This window comes from Trichechus manatus, unplaced genomic scaffold (assembly GCF_000243295.1).
Source record: "Trichechus manatus latirostris isolate Lorelei unplaced genomic scaffold, TriManLat1.0 scaffold00145, whole genome shotgun sequence".
NCBI lineage: Eukaryota > Metazoa > Chordata > Mammalia > Sirenia > Trichechidae > Trichechus > Trichechus manatus.
Window position 1 is genome coordinate 5,246,129 of NW_004444081.1, and position 20,946 is coordinate 5,267,074.

The 20,946-nt window shown below is 40.4% G+C and overlaps 1 protein-coding gene across 1 annotated transcript in view; it reads right to left on the minus strand.

Annotated features, from left to right (window-relative positions):
- Positions 1–1,359: 1,359 nt before the first annotated feature.
- The window catches only part of ALDH9A1 (aldehyde dehydrogenase 9 family member A1), a 53,458-nt gene continuing 33,871 nt past the window's right edge, over positions 1,360–20,946 (minus strand). Inside the window, exons 4-11 of the mRNA XM_004385766.2 lie at positions 19,727–19,861; positions 16,086–16,282; positions 15,263–15,403; positions 10,553–10,741; positions 10,221–10,308; positions 7,300–7,441; positions 4,250–4,362; positions 1,360–2,320 (exon numbers count right to left, since the gene is read on the minus strand). Of these exons, the coding sequence (XP_004385823.1) occupies positions 2,226–2,320; positions 4,250–4,362; positions 7,300–7,441; positions 10,221–10,308; positions 10,553–10,741; positions 15,263–15,403; positions 16,086–16,282; positions 19,727–19,861 (1,100 nt within the window). The 3' untranslated portion in view covers positions 1,360–2,225. The remainder of the gene's footprint in view (positions 2,321–4,249; positions 4,363–7,299; positions 7,442–10,220; positions 10,309–10,552; positions 10,742–15,262; positions 15,404–16,085; positions 16,283–19,726; positions 19,862–20,946) is intronic.

Here is a 20,946-nt window from a genome sequence, read left to right on the forward strand (position 1 = left end):
AAGGCCCCAGAGGCCTCCTTTTTTATTGCAAGATCTGCCCAAGTTAGGGACTGCTTCTATATGGGGTCACTAAAAATCCAAGTCAGAGATCAGGACTAACAGCTATTGCAAAGGAGTGAGCCAAAATGAAAGTGCACTGATTGTTCTTTCTTGAGTTAATAGTAATAATAAAAAAGATCTTTCAGTACACTGACCCGGGAATCTGTCAAAGACATCCTGAAACACACGTGAAAGGACCGAGCTGGATCCTTAAATCAGGAAGTGGAGACAAGAAAGCACCAGGACATGGGGTGCTTTAATTACCAACCCATTTCGGAAGACAGGTTTATCCTTTTTACTCAGCCCCAGAAGCCCAACTGCTGGCTTATAGGTGACCTCATCAGGACCCAGGAAACTTAAGGGAATCCTAGGAAACATGCACACCAATGTCAACAGCAGTGACCTCTGGGAGGTAAGGCTACATAGGGGAGGGAGGGAGAAGGGCACTTACTGCTTCTTAATTCTCAAAAGTAAATCAAAATAGTAGAAAAAAAGATGCCAGGAGAATTAAGCTAGATAGTACAACTTCTTCCAAACCAGAGGAAGGCCTGTTAGTTAAGTCAGTGTTTCCCAAAGTGTGTTTTGTAGATACTACTACTCTCGTAAAATGCTTCATTAACAGAAAAGGTTCCCTGATCAGGTAAGTTTGTGAAACACAATAGCTAATGACGCCCTGGAACACACTGTGGACCATGCTCGGTTAGGGTCCGGAACAGGGAAAGGTAAGACAAAGCACAGGCTTCGGGGTCCCACACGCCTGGGTTTGAATCCTGCTCAACTTACTGACTTGAAGACCCGGACTTCTCTAAATCTCCGCTTCTCGCTTCTTCATCTGAAAAGCAGGAACACAGTCCCTTCCTTTGGCAGACTGTGCTCTAAGTGAGAAGGCGTGTAGCAATACAGCAAGCACTCCAATGCTGGTTCCCTTTCTCTGTTGCCTGTTTAGAGAGACAGCCAGAAACCTGTCTTCTCCCAGCCAACTCCTCAAGTCGCCCAGGGACCACCTGAGACACAGGGTGATGGAATTCTGCTGGCCTTGCTCACTACCACATATGTGCCCTCTGCAAATAAACGCCAAGAAAGGCCGTGAGGAACAATTTTTTCATATGCTAAAAGCAAAGTATTAGCCTATTATAATGCATAATCACACACAGGCACTAACTACAATCATCCCTCACCTCTGAATTAAACTATATAAGCTATTATATATAAACTAATGACCTGAAAGGGAGAGAAAGGGTCGGGGTGGGGCAGCACTGCAATAGTCTGGAAAGTCACAACGACCTGAGAGCTCGTCAAGGACCTGCACTGCGGATCAGGGCTGGGGAAGGTCAGGAAGCCTAACCGCTTACATGGGCCGTAAGTTACGCTCATCACAGCAAGTGAAACCTGCCCTCTGTCTTTGCTGCAAAGAAAACTCAAATCCCTCCGCCTTATACTTTTCATTTCAGCCCTGTCCTCTGTCTGTAACCTTAAGATGCGTACATTTACTCCCCATGCTCCACTGCTTACTAGCCACCCCAAGTCAGCAAAGACAACAGTCTCTGTTTAAACTAGTCATCAAAACATAAAACTGAAAGGATTAACAGTGTGATTTAATTGCAGTATATTGTATCAGCATACAAAGAATGTGTATATTTAAAAAGTAACTCTGTGTCATAAGAGACTGGAGGCAGATTCCCTCTATCCCAGCACTAAATGCAAACAAAGGGCTTTAATACAGCAAGTCAGCATTCACACAGGCTATTCCCCAGCCATTATCTAGTCACCTCTCTATCCCAACCGTCAGCTTTCTCAGTGAGCTGAAATCATAACTACTGATTCCACCAGCGGCTTACGAAAGAATGATTCCTTTAAATGAGCTAGCAAATTAATACTGTTGATGGGTCAGATCCAGGGAAGGATAATCCTGGTCCTTCTCCAGAAGTCTGTTGCTGGCTCTTAAAGATTTCACGGAAATTTGTTTTGAGGAAAATCACAACTTTATTGATTATTCTCTAAAAAGCACTTAAGCACATTTTCAGTTAGGAAGATGGCTGAGAGAGAAAGGGTAACCTCGAACCATTATCTTATCCTAAACGATCAAAATTCTGGATTGAGAATGCTATTCAGTTGTACTGCCTCTGTCAAAAGAGCCGATTCTCCGCATTCCACGTGGCCATGTGGACAGGATTCCCTGCAGCCGTTCAGAAAGCAGACTCCATATCGCCCATCTGCACGCACACAGTCTTCAGTTGTGAATAATATTCAATGGTCACACGACCATTTTCTCTGCCAAACCCTGAAAAGAAGAGAAGGGGTCAGTATGAGCCACCACTGCGACAGTCTGGGAAGTCACAATGATCTTCAAGGACAGGCACTGCTCATCAGGCTGGGAGAAACACAGAACCGAAAAATTCTGGGATGATGTCCTCAATTTATCATTAACTGTGGAGCCAGGCATGGGAAAAACGACTCAGTGGTCTTTGGGGATAGAGAAAGGGATAAGAAATATATAGGTCTCATTACTTATCAATATGAATCTTAACTTCAGGTACCTACAGTCCTAGTTTGAGGCCTGAAAAATGTTGACTTATCAAGCATTAGAGGAGTCTCTACAACATCGAACAGACACCCTTGAAAGCTGGTGCAAACTTAAAACTTAACTCTACATGAAAGGTTTATGTATTACCTACTATTGACACCCCGCCTACATGTGGGGGAGTGAGCTCTGATTACTCAGCCCAGGATACGGCCCAGTCACTAGCGGACAAGGTAACCGCATGCTTGGCCTTTCCTGTGTACCCAGTCTCAGACTCAGGTAGGCTCTGCCTCCTAACAGCAAGGCCCAGGTCCCCAAAAATGTACATTTCCAGAGGGGGCCATTCAACAGGTAGGACGCACAAGGTCCTGCAAGGCCTTGCTCTGTCTCTTGTTCCTTTACAGGTCCTCTGAAGAGCAGGCTGCTTGAACATATGAGGTCAGGTGCCGCTCTGCAGATCTGGTCATTTTTATGCCTCTCTCATCCCCTGTAGGCACGCCTATGCACACTGGTTCGAAGGTTTAGATTTGGGGAAGAGGAAGCAGGCCTAGGAGTCCCCACTAAGGCCTTGAGCCTAAGCTGCTTATTCCAAATCAACCTGTCCCCGCACTAAGGGTTATGTATTAATGGAATGGTGCCTTGGTTCCCACTACGTGTTTGTGTCTGTGTGTACAGCGCCTCTGAGTACTCCACAGGAACAAGGACGTTTAGTGAAGTATGATTAGGGAATGCCGAGATAGTACCAAACTAATCCTGTCAAATTAACACCCACAATCCCATCAGGATTCATCGGGGTTTATATGTTTGCCAACAAACACTGTGTTGGACGTAAATATTTGCTGAAGAGACTAGGAGGTGAGACTCTTATAACGGTGCCTCTAGAAAGTCCAAGCCAATCTGCAGTCTACATAAAGAAGGGCATGGGGAATTAATGTATAATACAGGCAACAAACTCCAAAGAAAGAACCTTGGGGTGATAACTCTATTTCAGATGTCTCAAGCCTGTTCCTGCAACACCAACTTATAAATCTGCCATGTTATAGTAACATGTCTGACTGATTATTGATAAATGAGATGAATGTGCAGTGGCAAGGAGAAAACTTTCCTATATGTCATCAAGTGTAACAAGAATGACAATTATTGGTGTAAAATGTTAGATCAGGGGACTTTTATTAGTTCAGCGTAACAGAGAAAACAAATTAATATAACCTTTCTGAGATACCACTTTAGAGACACTTTACCTGAGCTGAATCTGAAAACTCACAGTGGATTATGATGCAGTATCTAGAACAGTAGTTTTATGTTTACAGTGATCACAGGCTGCGAAGAAAAAAGTAACTCTACCACTAGATAAGCTTTTCTGAGATGTATGTAGCAGTTGACAAGCCATCTAACCCTTCTGGAGAGCTTTTGGGAGAGAAAAAAAAGATGCTTGGCTTTCATTTCCAGAAATTGATGTGGTGGGTCTGGGGAAGACCAAGAATCTATATATTCTTACATATATAATATATAATAAAATATATTACATGTAATATATAATATATATAAGCTATATATATCTGTACATATTTCTATATATTCTAATCCAGAGACAGGTATGGAAGACTGGTCTATAATGACTGAACTATGACTAGTATCCCTAGAGACCTGGATTTGCTTTGACACTTCTCAGATTCTCTGGGTCCTCACCTGACTTCTTATATCCACCAAAGGGCAACTCCACTGGGCTGACATTATAGTTGTTAATGAAGCACATTCCAGCCTGAAGCTCAGCCACCACGCGATGAGCCCGCTGGATGTCCCTACAAAGTAAAATGGAAGTGCTGGTTATTCACAGTGCTTATGCTACAACTTTCACAGGAAAAGTCAGACTGCCAGCTTCAAGGGTCCCAAAATCCTGCAAAACTCTTTTTCCTTCAAAATGCATTTTAAAATCTTTTATCATCCAGGCAAACAGACATGGATTTGGGTTTTAGAGTCTCATCCAAAAGGCATCTATAAAATAAGCAGCATCAACAAGGGTGCCAAAACAATTCAATAAGAAAGGCATATAGTCTTTTCAACGAACTGTGCTCATATCCAGATGCAAAAGAGTGATGTTGGACCATACACCAATATTACTCAAATGGATCACAGATCTAAAATGTAAGAGCTAAAACTATAACAACCTTCAGAGAAAACAGAGTACATCTTGGTGACCTTGGGCTAGCCAATGCCTTCTTAGATTTAACACCAAAAGCGTAACAGACAAGAGAAAAACAGAATAATTGGACTTCCTCAAAATTAAAAACTTCTGTGCTGCAAACCAGGCCATTAAGTAAGTGAAAAGACAACCCACAGACCACGATGAGATACCACTTCACACCCAGTCCAACCTGCTGCCATCAGATCGATTCCAGCTCATACAGACCTTACAGGACAGAGTAGAACTGCCCCCGCTGGGTTTCCAAGGCTGTAAACCTTTACAGAAGCAGACTGCCACATCTTCCTCCCGTGGAGCCACTGGTGGGTTTGAACTGTTGACCTTTCGGTTAGCAGCCGAGCACTTAACCACTGTGCCTCCATGGCTCCTTTCACACCCAGAAGGATGGCTAAATTGAAAAATACAGAATGTAACAACTGTTGTGGAGGATATGGAGAAACTGGAACTCTCATACATGGTTGGTAGGAGGAACGTAAAATGGCGCAAACACTGACAAACAGTTTGGCAGTTCACCGAAAAGTTAAACAGAGAATTATGTAATTTCTCACCTAAGTATATACCCAAGAGAACTGAACACATACACATATCTACACAAAGACTTGTACACAAATGTTCACAGCAAAATTATTCATAATCACCAAGAAGTAGAAACAACTCAAACGTCTGTCAACAAATGAATAAGTGAACAAAATGTGGTATATCCACACAACGGGATATTATTCCTAATAAGGAATAAAGCACTGATACATGCTACATATGGATGAACCTTGAAAACATTATGCTAAGTGAAAGAAGCCAGTCACAAAAGACCACACATTGTATGACTGGCCCTGGTAGCGCAGTGGTTAACAGCTCGACTGCTAACCAGACGGTTTGCAGTTCGAATCCACCAGCTGCTCTTTGGAAACCCTCTGGGGCACTTCTACTCTGTCCTGTAGGGTCGTTATGAGTAGCAATCAACTCAACAGCAATGAGTATAAAGTGTTTAGAAGAGTCAAATCCACGAAACAGAAAGTAGATTAGTGGTTGCCAAGGCTGGGGAGACGGGAAAATGAGGAGTGACTGCTAACAGGCATAGGGTTTCTCTTGAAATGTTCTAAAATCAGATTATGGCAGTGGTTGTACAACTATGTGAATATACTAAAAAACACTGAACTGTAGACTTTAAATGGGTGAACCGTGTAGTATGTGAATTATTCCAATAAAGCTGTTAAGAAAAAAAGGTGCAGCAGATCTGAGTTGCCCTCCTTTGAAACTGGACTTGGTACTGGGATGGCAAAGCAAAGCAAGAGCACAGACTTAACCTACTCAATCCCCAATCAAAAAAGCAGCTCCTCAATCTTTGACTCAGCTCAAAGAAAAGCTACTGCATCAGGTCCTCAAGGGAGATCTGGGCCTTCCTTCCCAGGTCCTGACCACAAGCTACAGAAAATTTAATCTGTGCATCATTAAAGAAATGGCATAATCCCCAGGGGAAAGCAGCCTTAGAAAACTGCCTGCTCTTGCCAAAGACTAACCTAAGTTTGTACATAACCAAGCAAGCTGCAAGTGTTTCAAAGAAATTTTGCTCCCCAATCACTTACTTTTATTACAGCAGTTCCAATTATGTACTAAGAAATTAATCACAATATTACTTACAATAGGTAAAACTGGAAACAATACCCTAAATATTCAACAATAGAAAAAATGCCCATATGAGTTACAGTGCATTCCAATTAGAAACAATTAAGTTATAAAGTCACTAAAAATCATGTGTTCCCCCAGACAGAGCTGGAGAAAAATGTAGAACAAAATTCTAACACAAAAAAAGACCAGACTTACTGGCCTGACAGAGTCTGGAGAAACCCCAAGAGTACGGCCCCGGGACACCCTTTTAGCTCAGAAATGAAGTTTCTCCTGAGGTTCACCCTTCAGCCAAAGATTAGACAGGCCCATAAAACAAAACGAGACTAAAGGGGTTTGCCAGCCCAGGGGCAAGGACTAGAAGACAGGAGGGGACAGGAAAGCTGGTAATAGGGAACCCAAGGTCGAGAAGGGACAGTGTTGACATGTTGTGGGGTTGGTAACCAATGCCACAAAACAATATGTGTACCGTTTAATGAGAAGCTAGTTTGTTCTGCAAACCATCATCTAAAGGACAATTAAAAAAAAAAGAAAAAGATGTTTTTGAAGACTATTGCCCAGGCTTATATGGTTACAGGTCTCTAAATTCCTTGACATGTAAGTTTTCAGGAGGCACCTAATCCAATGCTTTACACAGATCAGAATGTTAAATGTTCATTCAGTGAATTAATGACAAGGATAGAATGTTCATTAGCAAAGTTCATAGCTCAATTTAAACTCACTACAGCAAGGTTCTCTGACCATTCAGGACAAACTACAACATGCTGCTTGGCACCTTGATTTAACCTGAAGCAAACAGGAAATGCTGACGGCTAATATAAATTCCAGGAAGGGAATAAGATCACTGAGATATCTCAGCCGATCCTGCAGTGACACTCCTCCAGAGCTGCTTTAGCTGCCCTCCCCCACACACCTGGTGAAAACGCCAGCTGCGAGTCCAAAAGTGGTATCATTGGCTCTTTGCAGAACCTCAGCTTCAGTGTCAAACGATAAAATGGACATAACGGGCCCAAAGATCTCTTCTTTCACACAGGTCATGTCATCTCTGCAATTAGCTGCAAACGTTACAATAAAACCAAGTTTCAGTGAAGGGATTATTATTCCTGGCCCTTGAAAATGTGTTTTCTTACTGATCCCAGTAAACAGTGAATACACACAGCTGAAAAAACTCAGCAGGACATGGCCAGCTTGAATATAAATTGGAACATCCTTTCTGCATAACAATTTAATAATGCAGATTAGAGTCGTAGCCTTTGAGTCTATAATTCTAAATCTACTTTTTTTTAATTCATCATAAGGGAACAGCTAATGAGACACACAAAGGATTCAAGGATATTCATCGTATTACTTATAATAGTGAAAACCGGAAGCAGCAAACTAAACATCCAAAATAGAGGACATGATCATATGAACTATACTCATCCTAGTGATGAACTTCTATGAAGCTTCTAAATATGTTTTATAAGAATATTTAATGAATAAATGCTCATGATAAAATGTCCACCGAAAAAGACACAAACTGTACACAATATCAACCCAATTTTCTGTTAAAATGTTATATATATAACTAGTATGTTTTCTTTATATTTTCTAACACATTTTCCAAATTTTCTTAATGACTCTGTGGTATGATTAGAATTAGAAACAATTTTATAAAAAAGAAATTCCAATATAAAACATAAACTTAGAAATAAATGAGGGGGGGCATTCACTTTATACAAAAACATAACTGAGTTCCTTCAAATGGCTAATTCCCTAAAATGATTCAGTTCACACTTGATATTTTTAAATATGCATTTCAAAGCAGCTCATCTATTTAGATGTCCAATACTGTACCGTAGTGATTCTCAAAGGGAGGGGAGCATTTATCTGCACTGTACCTGCAGGACGTCCTGTTTCAATGTTGGCCATCATGGCATGTAGTGAGAAATGTTGGATTGAGGGTGTGATACACATGTAAACAATGTGGGGGCAGACACAGCTTGAGAACCCTGCTATACACACCAGCAGCCAGAGTGTCTAAAAACTAACAATTCACGTATCTACAAAGATGAGGATTCTAAAATCTCGAGAGATGGATTAGAGTCTGTGTATACAAAGGAAGACTAGCATACTGGTCACCTACTAGTTACAAGGCACTTTAGGGACACCTACACTATCTTCAAAGACAGGGTAAGTATTTAGTTTATGTTTAAGGATAGTTTATTATATTCTAGTTCTTTGAAAAGTACTAATCCACATATAATTTTTAGGGAAACCATTAATTAGAATATTCAATTACTCAATACAATTCATTATACCTAATAGTTCCAGAAAACATTTTATCTTATGTAGGCTGAAAATACAACATGGCTGTGTGTGCAGTGAGATCTATGTTGGAAAGACAAAAGAGACTAGGGCATACAGTGGCAGCTGACATACAAGAAAAGGCAGGCTCCTGACTGAAACACGACACCCAATACATGTTAGTGCCCTAATCTTACATAAACAACTTAAGGATCTAGACTCTGGTGTCATCCCCAAACTTTAATGTACATAAAAATGAATTCGGGGCTTATTAACATGCAGATCTCTAGGCCCCGCCCCTGAGGGTTCCCTTCAGGGATCTAGGGCAGAAACCAGGAATCTGCCTTTTTTTAACAAGTTTTCCAAGTGATTTTGAGGCAGTGGACCACAAAGCAGGCTTTGAGAATCACTAGAATAAGGGTAGTTAGCTCCCTGTTATTTGCCTAGGTTCATAGCTTTTTATAAAATAACTGTTTTTCTAATTGTAAAATGCACGTTCTCTGAAAAAACATGTGTAATACTCAGAAATGCACGAAGAATAATAAAAATCTCCTTTAATCCCAGCATCCAGAGAAAACCACTACCAGTATTATAATATATATTCCATTCCTTTTTGCTATGCATATATGTGGTTTTTGATAGATTTATGGATAAAAACATACTATTGTGTAACCTATTTATTTCAGTTAACAATAATTGTAGGCTTTTCCTATAAATTAAATACTCACTGAATAAATGCAAGCTAATCCACAGTATGCAGCTTTTAAACATGAGTGGATCTTTCTTTAGCAAGGGTTAAAGATTAAACTGCATCAAATATCAAGTATTGAAAACTGGCATCACTATCAACCTTAGGCACAAAAACCAGTTTACTCTATTTTCAAAATAAGATATAAAGAATTACACAGCATGATTTAATCCACACACAGTTTTTTTAAAGCCTGTAAAACTAACTATTTTTATAGGGATTACTGACATACATTGTAAAATGACAGGAAATAAGTATGAAAGTGATTAAAAACATTTGTATAGTGGTTACCTTGGACACAGAAAGGAAATGCATGAGTTTGGATAGAGCAGGAAGACCGTATACTTTATTGCTCAAACTGGGAGGTTTTTTAAGACTGAAAAGAGATGCTAAAAATCACAAAGTCGTATTTTTTTTAAGTATTAATATATTATCTGGCAAATTTGTTTTATTTATGGACCTATAGTCAAATGAAATAGATACGAAATACACATTTTTCATCAACTTTCTTAAGAAATGAAATACATTACTCTTTTATAAAAATGCACTTTCAATTTTTTGAGCTGCCAGCTTCCAGAGCAACGGGGGTACACTCAAAAAGTCCCAGGCAAACTAACACACATGGCCACCCTAGAGGAGGGCACACAGCCGTCTTGAAAGGTAACGGAGTACTTCTACTTCTTAAACCTAGCTGCTGGGGACGCAGTGTGGGGCACCCCACACATAATTTATAAATACTCTTTTGTATCCATTCACTAGTTAATTCAAACGCTTTCAAAGCAAACAAGAAGAGGACATACTTAATACACAAGGTCGCATGTAATATCCACCCTTTAATTTGGGGTCTTCAGGTTCATAGAGGTCTCCCCCACATAACACTTTCGCACCCTATCAAAAAAGATAAAATGATGCATATTTTATGTTAAACATACAACCCCAATATGCATTCCTGAAATGTTAAGTGTATCCTAAACAAATGCACACTTAGTCACCTCTTTGTGAGTACAAAGCACAACACTGCTCAGGATACTAACAGTCATGAATATTAACATGTGAAAAGTGAACACAGCCAGTAACTGAGGAGTGACATAACCCCCTTCCTCAGCCCACCCCACCCACACTTGTTTCTCACCTGCTCCTCTGCCAGTTTAACAAACCCAAGAACTCGCTCCAAGTGTGGTCGGTTGATGAGGGGGCCCATCCTCGTATCTTCTAGAAGAGGATCTCCAATTTTTATCTTTTGGGTCTGTTTTACCACTTCCTCTGTAAATTTATCAAGAATTTCCTTTTGGACAAATACCCTTGTGCCATTACAGCAAACCTAAAGGACAGACACAGACATAAACTTATACATGTGTACATGTAAGAGGAAAAACTGGAGCCCTAGTGGAGCAGTGTTTAAGTGCTTGGCTGCTACCAGGAAGGTTGGTGGTTCCAACCCACCAGGTGCTTAATGGGAGAAAAGACCTGGTGATCTGCTCCCATAAAGATTACAGCCTAGGAAACGCTACAGGGCAGTTCTACTCTGTCACGTGGGGTCGCTATGAGTCAAAATCAACTCGACGGCAATGGGTTAAAAGGAAAAATGGAAAAGGAAAAAAAATTCAACAGCTCTAAACTTAAAAGAAACGCTACATTTTTTTAAAAGGATGTTTCTATTCCTAAAAATTGTCCCATACTGAATAGGGCCACACAAGCAATTGGGGGACATACCACCCCACAGCACAAACTGTGCTTTCAGATAAAACTTACATCTTATTTATTTAGATTTTTTTAAGGCGATTAATAGATCCATACGACCAACAGTATCCTGTCACTTGCTCAATCTGGCTGTATTTTAAGAGCGGAGGTGAGAGTGGGAAGGGACTGAAAAACAAAAGTAGATTAAGAATGGAAGACTTGAACCTAATAAAAAACTGAGCATTTCACAGTCAATGTTTGGCTCTAAAATCACAAGCAATGGCTATTCAGACTCTCCCAGAAATGAGCACAAGCACTGTTCAAATGGTGTCAGAGCAGCAGAATGGAAATTCAAGTCCAAAAATAGATCCAAGTGCTTATGGAAATTTAGTTCATAATAAAGGTGGAATCTTAAGCCACTGGGACAAACATGGACTAAATAAATGGTTAGCCATTTGGAAAAGAGAAAATAAGATACATATCTCACACTATACACAAGAATAAATTCTAGGAATCTAAATAAAGAACAGGAAACCATGCAGATGAACTCCTCCAGGCGTAGAAAAGGTTTTCTAACAGTACTCAAAATCTAGATGAAATGAAAGGAAAAAAAATGATAAATTTGACTATATAAAAATAAGTATCTTTTGCATGGTAAAAAAAAAAAAAAAAAAAAACCACTAAACAAAGCCAAGGCAACTGACAAACTGGAAAAAAATACTTGCAATATACATCACAGATAAAGGGCTAATATCATTAATGTTTAAAGACCTGTAAAAACTGAGGGTAAATCAAAACTCACAGGACAATACACCAAAAAGAGTGAACTTTACTATATCTGAGTATGAAAAAAAAGAAAACTGTAAAAAATTGGAGGAAAAAGACCAAAAGTCCAATAGAAAAATGTATAAAAGTTATTAACAGACAATTCACACACACACATACATACACATACACACACATACATTCCTTATTCCTTAAACCTAGAAAAGATGTTCAACCCCACTCATAACTAGAGAACTGAATTTAAAACTGCACTGAAATGTCATTTCTTACCTACGTAGTGAAAATCAGAAATGATGACAACACATTCTGTTGGAGAGGCTATAGGGAAATAGGCACTCCTACACCTGTTGGTAGGATACAAATCGGTCCAACCCTTTTGGACAATCTGGCAATATCTTAAAAAAATAGGTATGTGTTGACCACTTCTGGGAATTGACCCTGAAAACGTATCTCCAGCAATACGAAAATACACAAGCGTGAAGTTATTCATTGCAGCACTGTTTATAATCACAGATTACTGGAAACAACCTAAATGCCCATGTAAGGGAGAGGAGCAGTTGGATAACTATAGTAGCCACACGATGCATCTGTAAAAAAAGAATGAACGAGATCTCTATGAAATTCAATGGAGTAATTTCCAGGATATATCAAGTGAAGACAGCAAAGTACAAAAGAGTACCTAACTATAATGTGCTATCTTTTGTGTAAAAAAGGGGAAAAGAGAAATATACAGTACTTGTTCATTTGTGCAAAAAATAAAAACAGGAAGGAAAAACCAGAAACAAATTAGACTTGCTACCTACAGAGGGCAGATAGAAATGGGGTGAAAAAAAGAGGGGAACGGAAACAGGGTAGAAGACATGGGGCAGAGTGACACTTCTCTCAGTGTACCACTGTTGTAAAATTCTGACATTTACAACCATGTTAGTGTTTCACCTAAATCTTTAAAATCAACAAGGATGGGGGGAAATAAATCCCAAATGAAGCCTGTATTGTTTGTACAGAAACAAACAAACCTGTTATTTAAAATAAATAACATAACCAAATTGAAGGGGGAGGGAAGCCTGACCCAAGTAAATTTTGAACTCAGTAATCTGACGAGCCCTCAGGCTAAAGAAAAAAAAAATTTTTTTGAACTCAAGTTAGGTTTATTTTTCACAAATCTAGAAATACTATTATTCTAGGACTGAGCAGTTAAATAAATACATTGGGCATAATGAAGCTCAATTTCTCACAAATATGTGAAGTGAGAAGGTTAAAATGAACCCTGTAGTATTGGACAGTAATTGGAGATTATCTGTATGAACTGTGGTTATGAATACATAGAGAAATAGATATGCATATAAGTGTACATGTACACACACATACAAACATATTTCCTAGCTCTGGCCTCTGAGAGTGCCTAGAAGCAATGATACCCCAGTAGCAATGGGCTCACCTGGCACCCAAGATCTTGGTTTCTAAATACCATCTCCCACTAAATGGAACCTGGGCTCCTTGGATAAACGGGTGATTCCAGAGCTCAGCCAGGGAAAATACAAGATGAGCCTGAAACACCTTGCTGTGCCAGAAAGTAAAGAAGTGATCAAAGAATAATGACAGCACATGAAAAGGTCACAGGAAGGGGCTCCCACTGGCCAAATAAATCTGCAATTATTTGAGCATCAAAATAAATAATGAGAGTAGTCAATTATAACTCATTGAATGAAATAAGAATCCATAGTTCCATACTAACATAAATAAATGATTTTTTTTTTTAAATAAGTAAGGGAGAAGAAAAAGTTCTTTCTTTCAGTAGAAGGAGAACTAATAAATGTTGAAAGAATGATAGAACAGGAAAATCACCATTTGGTGACCTCCATAAAAAAAATTATTTCCAGCAAGAATCGTCAATGGATGCTAACACTAGGGGCTAAATGTTTTATGAAGAATAGGATAGTCTCAAAATATCTCCTACAAGATACTTATCAACTACAAAGGAAACAGCAGTAACTTTACATGGAGACCCACCTTCAGCCCGTGATCACGGTTAACATCACAGGAAACAGGAGACACACTACATGCCACAGAGAGAGACACAACACCACTTCTGTGGTACTTTTTGCCAAAAATAAATAACCTGAATCTAACCAAAGTGAAACCTCAGAAAGACCCAAAATGAGGAACCTGTTACAAAATAAATGGCCTCTACTCTTCAAAAATGTCGATCCTTAAAGATACGAACGACTGGAGAACTGTTCCAGAATAAAGGAGACTAGGGAGACAGGACAACCAAACGCAGCTCAGCGTCCTGGATTGGATCCTGTATGGGAGGGAGGGGGGCTGTGTGTTAATTGTTTTCTTTTGCTAAAAGGATATCGGAATAAGGGCTGTAGACTGAGTAATAGTACTATGGTACTATGTTAATGTTAGCTTACTGATTTTACTAATTATGGTGCTTATGTAAGAGAATAAACTTATTTTTAGAAAATACATACTGAAGTATTTAGTGGTTAGGGGCCTTAGGTCTGCCACTTACTCTGAAATAGTTCAGAAAATAAATTAATAATATGCATGTGTATCTAGAGCCAGATAAAGAGAATTAAAAAAGTGTGGTTGTTATGGACTCAATTGTGTCCCCCAAAAATATGTGATGTAAATCCTAACCTCTATGCCTGTAGTTATAATCCCATTTGGGAATGGGTTGTCTTTGTTATGTGAATCAGGATTAGTGTAGGGTGTATCTTGAGTCAATCTCTTTTGAGATATAAAAGAGATTAAACAAGCAAGCAAGCTAGCAGAGATGGGGGAAGATAGATGCCAAGACACATGGAGATCTCCAAGCTACCAGGAAACAGTAGCTGAAGAGACAAGGACCTTCCCCCAGAGCCAACAGAGAGAGAAAGCATTCCTTTAGCGCTGGTGCCCTGAATTCGGACTTCTAGCCTCCTAAACTGTGAGAAAATAAACTTCTGTTTGTTAAATCCACCCACTTGTGGTATTTCTGTTACAGGAGCATCAGATAACTAAGACAGTGGTAAAATGTTAACATTTGGGGAATCTGAATCAGAGGTACATAGCAATTATCTGTACTATTTGTGCAACTTTTCTATAAGTTTGAAATTATTAAAAAAGAAAGAACAAAAATTTTAAAGTGTGGTGTTAGATGGAAGGAGCCCTGGTGGGGCAGTGGTTAAGAGTTCGGCTGCTAACCAAAAGGTCGGCAGTTCGAATCCACCAGCTGCTCCTTGGAAACTCTATGGGGGCAATTCTACTCTGTCCTACAGGGTCACGATGAGTCAGAATCGACATAATGACAATGGATTTGGTTCTTTGGGGGGTTAGATAGGAAGGGGTGGAGATTCCTTTTAAACCTTTCCCAAAGACAGATACCTACCTCACCTTGCGTGAGGAAGTTGGCCATCAGTGCCCCCTTCACAGCATTCTCCATGACACAATCTGAGAAGATGATGAGTGGAGATTTGCCTCCAAGTTCCAAGGTAACAGGCTTGATTCCTTTAGCTGCCATCTCCATGATCTTACAGAGTAAGAAAAGAATTCAGAAGAAGTTTAACAAGAATTAGATTACATGCTAGTTTAACTAGACTCAGAACCTATAAATTCATCTTGAACTGTGTAAAGCCTGCAGCCTTATTCTTGTCAATATGCTTTACCCTTCATCCATTTAAAATGCCCTTTCCCACAAAGCGAAAAAAATCCACAGAACTGCACTCGACATTCTGAAAATGGAGTTCGTTTTAAAAATATCGTCAATTCAGATGACTATCACAGGGGGAAACTCTTATATTATTGTTACTGTGTTTAAAGCTGACAGAACTCAAAGTACAAATAAGGGTCAAAATAATGAATCTTAAATAAATGGAGAAAATACCCTTCCTTCTGGAGGCGCTGCTATATTTGAGTTAAGTCACCAAACGATACAGGCCCCTTGCCCTCTCAAATGCATAGGCAGGAAATGATGACTTCCATCCCTACTTGGCCTAACACAAATCCCCTGTTCTCAACATCCCAAATATGCTCCCTTTACCCCTCTTCAAGTAAACTTCAGATTTTTGCCCAATAATACCTACTGCCCCCTCCCAACGCATGCTGAGCTAGCTAAAATCAGAAGACAAGCCTCCAAAATATACTCTGGGAAGGACTGACTCTGCCCTACCTAGATAGCCATTTATGGTAACCAATACTGGTTTTATTTTCACCTTTGTGCCAGTGGGCACACTTCCAGTGAAGGAGACTTTGGCCACATCAGGATGCTGGCACAGAAACTGGCCTGTGGCAGCCCCTCCTTGCACCACACTGAAGAGCCCAGAAGGCACACCAGCCTCAGTATAGATTTCAGCCAGCAGCAATGCCGAAACAGGCGTGAAGGGAGACGGTTTAAAGATCATGGCGTTACCTGCATAAGCACAAGACGCAAACACAAAAAGACTTTTTAAGAGTGTGATCCTTCAAGGACAGGACTAGAGGATAATCAAGAAGGACTCCATTTGCTTCCTGCTCCCGCCTGAAATCCTCAACTAAGAATGTTATCAATAAGTAAACACATCTTATTTTTCTCATCTTGGCTTCTCTCATTAAACAGATCCCAAACCACACTGTCTTAGTTATCTAGTGCTGTTATAACAGAAATACCACAAGTGGATGGCTTGAACAAACAAATTATTTTCTCAAAGTTTAGGAGGCTGGAAGTCCGAATTCAGGGCACTGGCTCCAAGGGAAGGTTCTCTCTCTCTGTCGGCTCTGGGGGAAGGGCCTTGTCTCTTCAGCTTCTGTTTCCTGGTTCCTTGAAGATCTCCATGTATTTTGGCATCTATCTTACCCCCCCTTTCACGTCTCAAAAGAGACTGACTCAAGGCACACCCTACACTAATCCTGCCTCATTTACATAACAAAGACAACCCATTCCCAAACGGGATTATACCACAGGCAGAGAGGTTAGGATATATTTGGGGGGGACATAAATTAATCCATAACATTCTACCCTTTGGACCACAAAATTCATGTCCTTGCCCCATCCCATCATCCCAGAAGTCTTCAATCCACTCCAAGTCCAGAATCTCATCTTCTGAATCATCTAAATCCAATATGGGTGAGACTTCAGGCGTATTCCATCCTGGGGCAAAATTCCTCTTCATCTGGGAACCTAGGAAATCTACACTACAAGTTATCTGTTTCCAAAGTTCAACAAGGTAGGCATTTCCATTACAAATGGGAGAAACTAGAGGGAAAGAAGGGATAACAGGCACCAAGCAACCTCCAAAACCCAGCACAATTTACATTAGCTCTCAGGGCTTGAAAATAATCCTCTGTTCTTTGGGACCACCTGGGCAACAGCCCTGCCCTCTGGGTGTTGGCTACACTCTCTGGATTCTGGGTGGAGACTCCTCCGCCCTAGGCTTCAGCTCTGCTTTCCAGGTCCACTGGGACAGCAACTCTGCTCCCTCAGATTTGGGCAGCCCCATTCTCCTAGTGCATCTGAGTGGTGGTCCCACCCTCTTGGCCCCGGCAGGCCCCCTTCTTTTACCTCTCAGGCATGGCAGCCCTGCCCCTTTGCTTTGGGTGGCAGTCCTATCCCCCAGCACAACTCAACAGCAGCCCCACACTCTCAGAGCTGAGCTGGCAGAGATCCAACTCTTTGAAACCTAGGAGGCTGTGGCCTCACCCTTTGAAACTGAGAAGGCCCTGCTTTCCTGTGCTCCTTCCAATAGTTCTGCTGATCTCCGAGCTGCTCTAGGGATGGTCCTTTTCTTTTCCTGGAGGACGACAGATGTAGCTCCTTTGGCCTGTTTCCTGCCTGTAGAATTCCTAGAGGCAGATACCATTCTTTCTTTTGTTCTTTCTCTGTCCCCTTCAGTCTAAGCTGATGGGCCTTCTGCTGTGGTAGTTGGTTAGCTCCCTCAGTCACAGGCTTAGTCTCTTTAACAAAAGATTGCGCAGCCACGTCCTTGGTGAACATTTTAGGACATGTGTCCTTAGCTTGTACAACAGTACTTCCCAACAAATCTTTCAGTTCTATTTTCATTTCACTTTGCACTGTTAATTTTTAAGTCCACCTCTTCCCTTTCACATCTCTGTGTGGCAAGGAGAAACTATGCAGTCCCTTTAAGACCTTGCTTAGAAATCTCATCAGCCAGATATCCAAGTTCATCACTTACAAGTTCTATCTTCCACCAAACATCTGAACATAATTCGGACAAGTTCCTTGCCACTGCATAAAAAGTATTGCCCTTCCTCCACTGTCCAATCACATGTTCATCATTTTCTTTTATAGCCTCACCAGAAGCACATTTAATGTCCATAATTCTACCAACAGTCTATTCAAGGCAATCTAGGCATTTTCAATTAGGCAGCCTCTAAACCAATTACCCAATTCCAAAACCGCTTCCACATTTTACGTATCTGTTAGAGAGCAACCCTCTGCTGGTCTCAAATTCTGTCGTATGTTATCTAGTGCTGCTGTAGTGGAAAGCACACAAGTGAATGGCTTTAACAAACAGAAATTATTTTCTATCAGTTTAGGAGGTTAGACGTCTGAATTCAGGGTGCTGGCTTTAAGGAAGGCTTTCTCTCTCTGTCAGATCTAGAGGAAGGTCCTTTTCTCTTCAGCTTGTTTCCTGGTCCCTTGGAGATCTCCATGTGGCTTGGCATCAATCTTCCCCCATCTCTGCTTGCTTGCTGGATTGTTTAATCTCTTTTACATCTCAAAAGAGATTGACTCAAGATCTATCCTACAGGAATCCTGCCTCATTAACATAACAAAGAACTCATTCCCAGATGAGTTTATAACCACAGGCATAGAGGTTAGGATTTATTTTTGGGAGACATAATTCAATCCGTAACACACAAATTTGCCCAGTCTCAACAATAATACCTTACATTTGCACATCTAGGCCTTTTCACATATATTATCTTATACTTGCAACAGCAGGATGAAGCAGGTGTGATTAGTCCCATTTATAAAAGTTGAAAATGAAGACCAAAACCCACTGCTGTGGAGTCGATTCTGACTCATAGTGACCCTATAGGACAGAGTAGAACTGCCCCACAGGGTTTCCAAGGAGCAGCTGGTGGATTCAAACCGCCAACCTTCTGGTTAGCAGCCAAGCTCTTAACTACTGCACCACCAGGGCTGATGAGAGTCTCAAAAGCTAATGATTTAATTCTGACATTATTTCTACTCTATCACAGCTGCCTCTCACAAAGGAATATGCTAAAACAAGATCACAAAGTGGCAACAAGACAAATGCTGTATTTCAATACCATGTGCTAACAGTAATGCTTTTTTAGCAGTATAGTTTTTTCTAAGACACAGCTTCTTTTCCCACAGATTCTTTTTAAATAGTATGAGAAAACTGTTTTTAAGTCACTCAAGCCACAGCTCCTCTGATGGATGCCTTGTTTAACATTTCGCCTAAGACACAAATGAAGGAGGAAGTTTATCTTCTGCTTCCTAAATTTAGTCAAACTCTTAAGGGCTATTTGTATTCAGTACACAGAAATTCTTGGTCTAGGAAGAAAGAGAACTTACTAGTCACACAGATCTAATTCAATCTGACAGTAAAAATAAGGCATCCAATTCTAAAATAAACTTCCTTCTTTTCCAACTACAAGAAAAAACAGATACATAAAAATGGGAATAGTATAGACATGATCTGTGTGTAACCTAAACTGTACGCTCCTTAAGGTACAAGGCAGGGCAGGAATGGAAACATGTCCTCTGAATCTCTGGATATCCCAGAACAGGTCCCTTCTGATCCGAAGTATGTGTGTGTATGGAGAGGTGAGGGGTGAAGAATGGAAAGAACAGGTGGCTCGTAAGTGGGGAATAATTCACTCTTACCACAAGCTAAGGCTGGAGCAGACTTCCAACAGGCAATCTGAAAAGGGTAGTTCCATGCTCCTATTCCCACACATACTCCAAGGGGTTCTCTTCTGGTGTAACCAAAGGATCCCCCTGAGAGCAGGATATGTTCACCTAAGTGGAAAAGCAGAGTGTAAAGGAATTCAGTTCTGTTTTCCCGAATTTCCCCAACACCTATACCTACTGTGTACTCCAGTTACAGCAGCCTCCTCACTGTTCCCAATATACCGTGCTCACCCATTTCCATTCTATTATTCATTCCAGTCATTTTACACTAGCCTCCCCATTGTCTCTTCATAGAGAATTCTATCTATCCTTCAAACCCATGTTCACTCACCTTAATTTGATTCTCTGAAAACTTACTGAGGTTCTATTAGATAACTTAGATGAAGCGGACAAATGAAAGAGAAAAACTATCAAAACCAACTCAAAAAGAAATAGAAAATCTAAATAGACCTACAACAAGTAAAGGATTAAATTAATAATCAAAAACTTCCTGCAAAAAACAGCCCAGATGGCCGCACCGGTGAATTCTACCAAACATTTAAAGACGAATTAACACCAAACCCTTCTCAAACTCTTCCAAAAAAATGTAAGAGGAGGGAATACTTTCTAACTCATTCTACGAGGCCAGCATTACCCTAATACCAGATCCAGACAAAAGACATGACAAGAAAACTGCAACCAGTTATCTCTTATGAATATCACTGTAAAAATCCTTAACAAAATACTAGCAAACCAGAAGCATATTAAAAGGATTATTACACACCACAAGTGGGATCTATCCCAGGAATGAAAGATTGAGTTTAAAAACCAAAAATCAATGAATGTAATAGTCCCTACCAACAGACTAAAAAACAAAGACTACATGATCATCTTAACAGACGGAAAAAAAGTATTTGATGAAATCCAACACCCTTTCATGATAAAAACACTCAGTGTCATAGTAATCTAGTGCTGCCATAACAGAAACACCACAAGTGGATGGTTTTAACGAAGAGAAGTTTATCTCCTCACAGTCAAAGTAGGCTAAAAGTCCAAATTCAGGGCATCAACTCCAGGGGAAGGCTTTTTCTCTCTGTTGGCCTTCTCATCAGTGTTCCCCTGGACTAGGAGCTTCCTGGCGCAGGGACCCCTGTCCAAAGGATGCGCTCTGCTCCCGGCACTGCTTTCTTGATGGTATGAGGTCCCCCAGTCTC